General features: G+C 33.9%; 1 protein-coding gene across 1 annotated transcript; it reads left to right on the top strand.

Moving 5' to 3' along the window:
* Positions 1 to 7,935: 7,935 nt before the first annotated feature.
* Positions 7,936 to 11,844, top strand: LOC123541751 (uncharacterized). Its single transcript, XM_045327326.2, has 2 exons — positions 7,936 to 8,196; positions 9,583 to 11,844. The coding sequence occupies exons 1-2, from the start codon at positions 8,100 to 8,102 to the stop codon at positions 10,164 to 10,166; spliced, it is 681 nt and encodes a 226-aa protein (XP_045183261.2). The 5' UTR covers positions 7,936 to 8,099; the 3' UTR covers positions 10,167 to 11,844.
* The last annotated feature ends 880 nt before the right edge of the window (positions 11,845 to 12,724 follow it).

Below are 12,724 nucleotides of genomic sequence, written 5' to 3'. Positions count from 1 at the left end.
AGCAAATAGTTCATTCAGTTTCTTAGTTTGCTGTTGACTATACTATACAGTAATTGTGTTTATTTCTTTTAAAAATGCTTGTCGTATATTGTCCGTAACTATTTACCTGACACTTATAAATCTTTGCAAATACTTCAGGGCATTCTGGTAAATTAAGTCAATCTATGTCTCCTGAAAATATCTATATTATCTATTATCTATTTCAGTTCGTCTGCAAAATATGCAAGATAATTATGGAAAGTATTCTTTACCTGCAAAGGGAGATAACATATGTTAACGACAGAAAAAAGTAGTACTACAACAAAAAGGCAAACAGCAGTTAACCAGTGACATACTTAAAGCCCTGCTTCGCGGCTGTTCAAATTCTACTGTGTGTATGCAACCCATGATTACAATAGGTAACAGTTAACGGTCACGCGCCACACTTTAGCACGCAAAACCACAGGCATTTTATATAGAATTTTATATAAAACAGACTCCATTTTGACAGGCGTCGCTGTTCATAGCCCGGATTTTCATGCTTTTTCAGTGACAATTTAAGGTTAACAGGTAGGACTGGAGCAGGTCTTTAAAAGTCAATATGTTACTGAATCTTTATCTAAATCATCAACGTACAACGATACTCATAATAATAGCCTCTCTAAAAATAGTATCATGTGCACGCCTTTAAACACTCGATATTTATTTGATTAATAACCAAATAGACTGGTATGGAACGCCGCCACTGCCTTATATGGCGACATGGTCTATATAGTGTATTGTACTATCAAATAACTATGTAATTTATCATTTCAAAATTATATATCATCTTGGCTTCGAATAATGTTTTCTTTGAGACGTATAATTATGTGAACTGTTTATGGCTTTATCAAACTTGTACGTAAAATGGCTTATTATGTCATACAGATATGTCAACACCGGGCATTCAAACCTAGAATAACATTGGCCATTCGAATCAAGAACAATTCTGGACATACCAATCGCGAAGTTGGCGAGAGGTTAAACATTCGGCATTGGACATTCAAAATAAGGTGATATTAGACATCTAAACCCCGAAAGATATTTGAAATTCAAACTTTAGACGACAATGTCCAGTGTCCTTTTTATCGAATGTTCAATGTCGTTCTGGCTATTAATGTCCAATGTATTTCTCCTTTCGAGTGTCTAATGTCGCTCTAGGCACGGTGTTGTTCTAGATTTCAATCTGGGTTTGAATGTCCTGTGTATCCTTTTTTCCCCATTAAAACTAACTTGAGATCTAAATTTTACAATCATGTACGTGACCATATCTTTCTTATTTTAAATCAAATCATTTATTTTTAGTTTTTTTTCTGAATTTTTGAAATTTCAGGGTTTATTCAAATTCTGCAGGGTAAAATATTATATGCGAAAGAACATTTAATTCACTTTTGGATTAACGTATGCATACATTTCAAACAGACATTGAAATGTTTCACAACCACCTAACCTTAAGCCTGCTGCCGGCAAGTGATTCTGCCTTTACGACCAATGTAGACCAAGATCAGCCTGCACGTTGGTGCAGGCTGATCATGATAGGCATTTTTCGCTATTTAGTCAGTAATTTTTCAGTGAATATCTCTTTGAATAATAAGCAGAACTACCAAAATTGGACATTTAGAAGGGTAAAGGTTAAATCTCACGACATACGAAACATTCGTGCCAAACTATTCCGAACTAAACATTTACAGTATAGTCTAGCCTGTCAAGAAAGACTTTAACATGCAAATAAACACCACTAGACATTTCCGGACTAAACATTTACAGTGTAGTTTGACCTGTCAAGAAAGACTTTCTGCAAATAAACACTAGTTCCATTTCCAGATTGAACAGTTGCAGGGTATTCTGACTTGAAATAAAGACTTTAAGCAAATAAACACACTAGTTCCATTTCCAGACTGAACAGTTGCAGGGTATTCTGACTTGAAATAAAGACTTTATGCAAATAAACATACTAGTTCCATTTCCAGAATGAACAGTTGCAGGGTATTCTGACTTGAAATAAAGACTTTATGCAAATAAACACATTAGTTCCATTTCCAGATTGAACAGTTGCAGGGTATTCTGACTTGAAATAAAGACTTTATGCAAATAAACACACTAGTTCCATTTCCAGACTGAACAGTTGCAGGGTATTCTGACTTGAAATAAAGACTTTAAGCAAATAAATAAACTAGTTCCATTTCCAGACTGAACAGTTGCAGGGTATTCTGACTTGAAATAAAGACTTTATGCAAATAAACACACTAGTTCCATTTCCATATTGAACAGTTGCAGGGTATTCTGACTTGAAATAAAGACTTTAAGCAAATAAACACCGTTCGTTAGCTCGATTATACGAAGTATGGAGAGCTGTCCTACTCGACCCGGCGTCGGCGTCCTTCCGCGTCCGCACCTTGGTTGATGCATTTTCTCTTTACTTCTGTAATTACTTTATGGATTTATTTCAAACTTAAAACAGTGATTCCTCGTCACCATACACCCACATCATATGACATAAGGGTCATAACTCTCACAAGATTTCATGAATTATCCCTCTTTTTACTTAAAATTTCAGGTTAAAGTTTTGATGTACTTTCTTTCTCAGTTATTATTAATGGATTTGATTCAAACTGAAACTAATTGTTTCACATTATCTCCCACATCATATGACACAAAGCACATAACTCTTGTACAAATATATAATGAATTATCCTCCCTTTTACTTGGAATTTCAGGTTAAAGTTTTGATGCACTTTCACTCTCTCAGTTATTATTAAATGGATTTGATTCAAACTTAAAATAGTTGTTTAACTTCATCACTCACATCATATGACACAAGGGCCATACCTCTTGCACCAATATTTCATGAATTATCCCCTTTTTACACAGAATTTCAGGTTAAAGTTTTGATGCACTTTCACTCCATCTCGCTTATTACTAAATGGATTTGATTCAAACTTAAAAGAGTTATTCCACCTTACCACCCGCATCACATGACACAAGGTGCATAACTCTTGCAGAAATATTTTATGAATTATGCCCTTTTTGTTTCGAATTATACTTATTTAGTGTTTTGATGAACTTTATCTTTATCTCTCTTGTTACCTACATTTTTGACACAGACTCAAACTATTGTCCAATATTTTCATGCACAGTTGGAGTCATTATCTTCTTCCACCATTGGAGTCATCAAACACTCCATTGACAGCTCCAGCTTCCTCAGATGTGCCCAGTTTCACTATCCAGCATCGAAATAGTCGAGCATGCTGTCTCCTGTGACAGCTCTTGTTTTGTTTCAAAATCGAACATTTTCAGGTTTATCTGTATAAGACAATGTCATGATAACAAAAAAAAAACAATCTAAAAATATGAATGAGAAAAATTACCAATAAGAATGTAGAAACAAACTTTGAAATATCGAAACTGTGAGCAATAATTAACATTGTTTCTGTACTGAAGCAACAATTAGCCTGCCATAACGTGCACGGTATGACTGCTACTCTACTTATGCAAAAGGATGATAGCTGTGTCATGTTAACCCTTATCATGCTGGACACGACCGAATCTGCCTTTTGCGACCAGTGTAGATCATGATCAGCCTATACATCTGCACTGTTCGCCATTCAGACAACATCTTTCGGTAAGCACCCCTTTTAACAGTTACTGGTACTATCCAAGTTGAAAGATGGACAAGATCATTCTAGAAATTTAGTATGGTAAGAGTTAATTGACTGATGTATGCTAGCCGCTCATCAACATTCCGGATAAACAACCTACTTAGCTATGATTCTTGTAAGTAGACAGTAGGCTATTTCAAGTAAGTATATTTCTTATCAATGTTAACCCAACAGGACTTTACTTGAACGAATATAAGATCCTTGTCAGGACACAATAGGATATCAAGTAGCTACATTTCTTATCAATGTAAACCCAGCGGGATTCTACTTGAACGAATATCAAATGTTTGTCTTTAATATAATTTAACATGGTATTGGTAAAATAAATGTAAAGTTGTAAAACCATGTCTTCAACAAGTTAAGACAAATAAAGAACTGTCTCGACACATTATGCCGATATGCAATATCTTTAAGCACCCGGTGTTAAATGTGAACATCCTGTATAACTTCGATCATTGTGATTTTATTTTATTTATTCATGTTTTATTATGTTCAATGTATATCTGACGATGTACACATGTACAAGTCTGAATAAATTATCTGTTCTGTTCTGTTCTGTTAAACCTGGAAACTTATAGTATTTGAACTGTCCGCCCATCTGTCACATTATTTCGTATACCGTATAGTGGGTTAAATCTGCGGGCAAAAATTTCTGCGGTTTTGTCCTAAAATCGGCCTAGTTTATTTCTGCGGTTTTTTTTTATTTCTGCGACCTTTGAGAAATTAGGAGGAATTATTTTTTGCGGTTTGCATAAACAGGAAGTAAATTCTGTGCATGGAAAATAGCTACCGCATTTACTACGTCATAAATAACGACTCATGCATATCGTTGTCATCAGTTATGTCTTGGAGGCATTATCTAGGTCGAAATCTAGGACAGTGAAGTTGATGCAGCTGATTTATGTTTAAAAGTGATTTCTTTTCATAACCGTGCCTGATCAAAAATCAGAGTTATAAATAAGTACTGTAGGTCTAGTACAGGTTATTCATTTTGAAAGACATTTTCATAAAATTTTATACTGCTAGTAGAAAAAAATTACAATTTATTTACAAATATATACAAATGCAAAATATAGCACATAGTGACCGGATTGATACGGATTACTACTTTGAGATACGGCTCAGGTACGGATCGATACGGACTACTACGTTTCTATCCGTGGCTAGACGTAGCTATCCGCGCCGTATGTGTGACTGGGGTATTAAGTTTATCAACCAAGTTTGGGAAAGGTTTATTTACCCCGAGACTTGCGAAGGGGGATAAACATTTCAGAGACGAGGCGGATAAACTTAAGTTAATGAAGACAGTAACCTAATATTTTATTTAATATCCTGCAGTCAATAAAATCTGTCTATAACATACATTTGTTTAAAAAATGGTTATCGATACAAAAATAATTCATACAGATTTTTAGACATTTAAAAAAATGTAAATTCCTACGCCCTCGCCTGATACAGTTATTCGCGATTCCTTATAATTAAACATTATTCCTTACCTCATGCTTTGCCTTCTGTGTATTATAAATCATAGGTGCTAACACTGAGTAACAGAGAAGTCGAGAACAAAACAAGCAAAGTGGTTTTGACTCGGATAATACACAGCCGTAAATCACGCTTGAGATGAATTCAAATGCCCATAGTCTTTACCTTAATACTCCATATCCGTGGAAGAAAATGAGAGGTAAATTCCTTCCACCATGAATGATTTGATCTAAATATTAAAATAAACGACTGCTATAAAATGGTTATTTGTCTAGATTTCTAACAGAACTGCGAAAACGTCACAATACACAAGGTCAAGGTCGACTCACGCAGACTTCGAAAAACCGTCACCGTACCTTCCTTTCCGTATAAAGGTATTCTAGGATGAAGTAAAATATGTTGTTGTTGTTTTTTACCGTGGCAGTTCTTAAAAGAAAACGATGAAATGTTTGAGCTTCGAACTCCTGACCCAGTTGACACTGCCTATAGAAAAACAAATAGTTGAAAAAGTAGTACGTCAGTTGACCGTATAAACCTTTATTGACCGAATAAACCCCAAATTTACACGACAGAAAGATATAACGCCTGATAAATGCGTCATAAGTTGGAGCTAAAATGCGTAACACCAGAAAAACGCCGTTTTCTTACATTTGACGCTTGGAAATAACTCGAGCATTTACTTGTTCTAAAAATCATATTACGTTTCTATTATTCTGTTTTCCATGAATGTTTTTTTATATATATATCAACGACAAGAAAACATAAATCTTTCTTATTTCATTTCTTATCTCATTTCTAATATTTCTAATATTTCATATTTTACACTAAAATATTTTCCGAACTTATAAGTTTATAAATTGTTCCTAAGTTACATATCTTAATGCACATCATGTATTTATGTCAACGAGTACAAATATTTTTAAAACAACATGTACAGTATTTTTGTAGATCAAATGACAGGATCATTATAATTCTGAACATATCTTCACAATTCAAGTTTCTCAAGTATTTTCAAAACTTTATGATGGTCATCTTCGGAATTATTTAACAATATGTGCGTTCTTGAAGAAGTGTCAATTATAAAGACTACGGACAACGAAGGCGCGAGCGCGATTTTTTTTTTTTCTGATTAATTTGTATTTTAGCGGTGGTGCTGGAGTTCTCATAGTATTTGCCCTCCAGACTTCCAGTTAGCTTCCCAAGAGACTGTTTCGTCATTTTCTAACATTTAGGATCCGGTCTTCTTGGAATTCTGGCATTTCATAAACTTGATATTTTCATCAACATGTATCTGGAATATACTCTATAAGTTGTATTTATATGATTTCTTATTAAAGTAAAGGGATTTCGACAGAATTCTGCCCTTTCGCAAAATAAAATAGTCGATGTGTCAACAGCGCCTTTAAAAAAACTATCGTAACGTCAGCGTAAACAAACGTACGCTATGGGACCTTTTACATGGAAACGGAAAAAACGTAATAACTTTGTGATACATTGAATGATTTTTTTTAAAACATACAGCTTTCAATAGCTGGAAAAAATGATATTTTAATTCTGTTTATAAAAACAACGCAACTTTGTTACCTGTTAATTAAACCAAGTTAATTCTGTTTACAAAAACAACGCAACTTTGTTACCTGTTAATTAAACCAAGTTATAACTTTAAGTTTGTTTCAGTTATACTCTTTACAAGTAGCGTGGGACATTTGTACTAGATATGAAAAATTTATATGTACATTTCTGACATTGAAATAAAATGTCAGTTATATACATATTCCGAATAAATACAAAAATAATGTTTTCTGTGTGAAATATTATAGATTTTTGTTTTAAAAAAAAACGAGTTAAGTGAGAATTAAAAACTTTTCTTAAATCCACATTTCCTATTTCTACTGAAACTCTGCACATCCATGTGTGAAGTTTTTATGTGTATCTGACGTGTTTCTGATTACGTTGTTTTGTTTTATGTGTATGACGTCTGTAGCTTACGGCAGACGATCATTTCACGGACATTTAATGAGGGTCAGACATGTTTTTGTTTTTCATCTGTCTGTTTTATCGTAGATGCATGGAATTTCCCGTTACATCTCTAAAGCAGAATTTCTTTGTGTTAGGCCCTTTTAGGCCCACAAAAATCGCTTATAGTTTATTTAGATTAACTAAAAGCTATAGAATGAAATAGAGCTAGGTTTCTAGTTTCAGAAGATATATTACATAATATATATATTGTATCATAAATAGCGATAGTGAAACTTCTTTAATAGAAAATATAGCTAAAAATGACTTAGCTCCAACTTATGACGTCGCGTCAAAAGTGGTGGAATAAAAAGCAATAGACCCACTCTTCTTTGCGTTGGGGTGGGGTGGGGGAGTTGAAGGTGGGAAGGGTATAATGAAAAATATTATAAAATGTTGAATACATACGGTCTTTGACGAATGTATTTTCATACAAATCTCAAATGATCTTTTAGAAACAACAAAAATAAACAAAAATGAAAAAAAATAACATCAGTCAGATTAGTGTCGCAAACATTTATTTCATCACGTAGTTATAATTTAACTACTTGCAGTTTAAAGTTTAAGTAGGGTGTAGCTATGATAATACACAAGATAATCGAAAATGCAGTAATTGCCTTGCTTCCCGTCCGAGTATCATTTATAATACTTGGAAATTGATACTTCACCACCGCCTACTTTAAGTCATCAAGGAAACTACTATAATTAAAGGTTATTAATCAAATATTAAACAATATTTTAGCTCATTTGAAATACTATTATTTTGTTGACGAAGATATAGGATTTTTAAACAAAGTTCATTTCATAATTTCATTGACAACCTTTAAATCAAAGGTCATGGTCAATATCAGATATTTATTTCAGAGCTGACCGTGTTGTCTATTCATTTGATCGCGCGCACTGCAAAGCTGTCATTACCGAAAAATGGATGCAACATATTTTATTTTGTGCCTGGTGTTCGTGGTGGATTACGTTCATTTGTCGTCGTGCGCGCCGTACGAAAATGGCAATGACAGAAAAGGTAAAACAATATTTCATGATTATTTGATTTCTTTCGTCTTATATTATGTGAACGACCACATTAAAATGACTGCCTGGTAGAAAGAGAACTGGTGTTAAATTTATTCATCGTAATACGAATTTCGGTAAGTATCATACCGGCACAACTTTACATTTATGTTACCGAGGTGTTTATCAATAGGCAAGAAATTGAATATTTCAGTTACATCGGATCATAGCGCTTGATGTAAAAAAATGACATTCATAAAACTATTATTACTGGAAATATATACGTGGTGAAATGGAAGATATATTTTTACCGGATATGCATTGTATACTGTGAAATCATTAATATTCGTGGGGGATTAATTTTCGTGGATTTCGTGGTGGAGTCAATCCATGAAATTTAATCCCAACGAACAAGTTAAATTCCCATTCATTTATGTTCAAAACTTTGAAATCCACGAATTCGTATCCCCACGAAATTACCGTTTTGACTAAAACCACGAAATTTCATGCCCACAAAATTTAATGATTTCACAGTATACTTAAAAAACGTGCAATCTTGAAGTGCTTTGCCTATTTCTAGATATTGACATTAAATTACAAATGGATGTTTTCAAAAATACTACATGTAAACAATCTTACAGAAAAACGCTTTTTACACATGTTATGGCAACCAGCGTTTTTGGCGATGTACTTCTTTCAAAACATGGGCATTTGTTTCTTACATGTACGAATTTGGGGCAAAACAATCGAATACAAACGGTTTTAAAATACACGAGATTTGTACAAAAAATTAATATTAATCATTTCTTAGATGACTTCTTTTGATTAATAAGTCGTTACAGTACTTTAAAATTTAATATTCGTGAGAATTATTTTCGCGCCAAAAATCGTGAGTTTCATCCCTCGCGAATTCATATTTTTCGCGAAAGCTTTTGTCAAGTTCGTACCTGTACATATTGTTTATACAACTGCTTTTCCAGTTTGACTTTTCACAACATCGGGAAAAAATGCAAATAAATAAAATAGGACATATCGAAGTCAATTGGCGAAATAATGTCTTCTTGAATACAAAATATTTTACGTAAATGAATAAGACTTAGATACTGTGAAATCATTAATATTCGCGGGGGACTGATTTTCGTCGATTTCGTGGTTGAGTCAATTTTATGTTCAAAAGATGAAATCACGAATTCATATCCCCAAGAAATTGCCATTTCGACCAAAACCGCGAAATTCATGCCCACGAAATTAAATGATTTTACAGTATATCTTCTAAATTATAATCAAAACAGTAATTGCAAAGCGATCAAAATGAATTAATCAGAAACACGCAACTACTAAATTCAAGTAAAGTTATTTTATCTTTAAAATGATAATGTGAAATGTTTAATACTTTCAGGTATTGATGCCGTTGAGACACCGCTTGCAGATAAAAAGCTTAAATGGCGCGGTGAAATGGAAGATATGACCGACGAAGGTACGGAAAACCACGAGCAAGTTGATAATATGTTGGTGAACCAAGAAAAAGTTATGGACAGAAGACATAAGGCTAGCATGGAGCCAGCCGCAGACAGCTCGTTGAGCCGAAACTACTCAAATGTTTTATTTCTTGTATATTTGGACCACACAGTCAGTATGAGCAACCACATACTGCGGTTCAATGACGTAGTTTACAATTACGGAGGTGGATATAACGTGCACACTGGGGTCTATACTGTACCGATATCTGGTGCCTATATTGTCTCCTTTCATTTAGAGCTAGGAGCATATTCTTACCCAATCACATCCAGTCTTTTCGTCAATAGCAAAGTCATGGTGAGCAGCAAATTGAAACCGTATTATGGAGTCAAGCAAGCCAGCCAAACAGCTGTTCTTTATCTAAAAAGAGGGGATGCCATGTTCTTGAGGGTAGACAAGGGGACCGTTGGCAGCAGCAGTGGTCGCAGCACTATTTTCACTGGCGTGCGTTTGCCATATATTTAAGTCATTGTTTAGAAGTGGTCAGTCTCAATGGAGAATCATTTTGTAGCTTTCGAAAAATCTGTTTAAGATATTCTATCAACATATTTGTTTTTTTTTTCAAGAAAATGTTATGCTTTTCTGTTTGTAGATGTCCTTTATTTGGCTTCTGGATACATTTCTTTACTGTTTCTGACTTTTATTCTATCTATCTAGGATGTGGAACCAGAGGGTGGTAATGAGATTAATAAAACTGGCATGTATTTCCTTTCTTTTGCGATATTAGTATATGAAAACTGTAATGAAATCGTTTCAATATATCTGAACTTCTTTAATAAAAAACGTTTATTCTACATAAAAATATGAGAAATGTTATCTTGTTTGGGCAACTAATTTCATTTTTTTTAAATACTTATTATTGATATACAAATGTATATGACATTACTCAAATGGTCGTGGACTTCAATTATGTGTACAGTTTTCAAACAAATCAGTGACATCTCAAAATTCAGATTAACATTAAAACTAAAAAAGTACGTTTCCAAGAAACACTTTATCTGATACAAACATTACTTTGAACACGTTCGAGCATACGTAGCTAAGTGTATCCCTATTTGAAGACAAGTGGTAATTACGTATTGATATACCCTACCATTGCCTTCATTTTGTAACATGTTGTTATTGTTGTTGTTGTGATGCAAATGATGGTTATTTTGCCAACAATCTTTAATGTCACGCTATAACGGTTAGGGTTATGAAATATGTTATTATATCTAATGATTACCAGTGTTTTAACTCGTAAACGGCGCACACTTTGCAAGAAAGCTGCATTTATTGTTATTTCACATGTATGTTTCATGTTTACGTCAGCCATGATCATTGATGCATGATGGGATTGTATAACTTCCGTTGTCATTAGCAACTGCTTCCAGTGTATTGTTTACATTACTGTAAATCACTATGTTTCGGCAAAAGACTTATTTTGGTGGAAATCCCATGGTATTAATCATTTTAAGAAAGCCTTTTCTCTATGTGACAGTAATTTTCTATCAAAGTTTCATTTAGTTTTAGCTTGAGATCGTATTTTCTCTGGTTGGTTTGGTTGGTTGACAGCGTTCGTCCGTACAAAAATTGATCGTTTCCGAACGTCAATCGAGCGATTTTCGAACGTCGAACACTGGACGTCAACTAAAACGAACCGTCGAACATTTTCCGAACAAGTTCTTGTTCGTCTCCTTAGATTTAGTATAAATAGGGCTGGAAATGTCCGACTGCAGTCAGTTTTACAACAGCTTTCTAGCATACATTACGGCTAAAGAACAGTAATTTACGAAATTAAATGGTACTTAAACCAGTTTGACTTTCCATTTACCTCTTTGGACTAAAGCTAGAACACTACATAACTGGTCTGCAATATCTAGAATTTGATACGCATTTTTCGAAACGTAGATGATCTATTTTATAATTATTTTCGCATTTAATACTGGTCACTGACTCAAACAAGATCTTTATATAGAAACGCCGTATTATAATATTTATTAACCAAACTTCGTCTATTTCTACGGAGGATTTTGAACGTCAGAAGTGTGCGCCGTTTCGAAGCATAAATTATATGTTCACGAACATAATTTTCGTACATGTTGGAAATCATCAAGTTGTAAAGCCAGAGTATAGGCATCTATTAAAATCAGTAAAGTTGGAACAGTATTGCTCTTCTTTCTATCGATAACTGGGTATGGACCCTCTTAAGCAGCCTAAGCATTTATCTTCTACCCTCAGCATACCTACACCAATATTACAGAAGCTTTACAGAACCATTACAGACGCTTGAATTCTGAGTGTTCTGTAATTTTGTGATCAAGTCTTTGTCTGTCTGAGTAAAAGATCACCTCTACGAGCTCGCAGGATCATTACAGATACTAGAATATAGTATTCTGTAATTATTGTGATCGAATATTAGTCCGTCTTAATAACAGATCAACTGTACGAGTCCAGCAGCCGTTGACACGTTACCACAGTTACTCACATTAATCGAGTAGAAACATAGCTGGACCGTAACAGTATGTACAGTAAATCTCACTTATAAGGAACTCGCATATAAGGAACACTCGGTTATAAGGAACATTTCTCAATTCCCCGATCTAATTCCTTCTTTATTCAATGTAAAAATCCTCGGTTATAGGGAACTCGGTTATAAGGAACACTCGGTTATAAGGAACACTTTTTCTAGTCTCAAAGTACGAAATTCAATGGAAAACCCCTCGGTTATAGAGAACAGACATAAAGAATAAAAATTAATGAAAACTGGAAATAAACAGGAGAATCGCTGGTGACGTCAGACTTTCACGCGCTTTTATGCACATGAATAAACACATATTATTTCATTTCTATGATCTTTAGTTTGTTATTTCACGGATATGATAAAAAGAAAATAAATAATATCATCATTAACTTATATTTACTTGAGAATATGTTTGAGGGCTACATGTATTAGGTATTTTATGCTATCAATAGTGAACGAAAATCAGTCGTGGACACGGTCGTGTCATACTAGCCTAAATAAATGTGTTAATTACGCGTGA

This window comes from Mercenaria mercenaria, chromosome 19 (genome assembly GCF_021730395.1).
Source record: "Mercenaria mercenaria strain notata chromosome 19, MADL_Memer_1, whole genome shotgun sequence".
NCBI lineage: Eukaryota > Metazoa > Mollusca > Bivalvia > Venerida > Veneridae > Mercenaria > Mercenaria mercenaria.
Note: the sequence above shows the minus strand (reverse complement) of the source record. Positions and strands in the feature narration are given on the sequence as shown.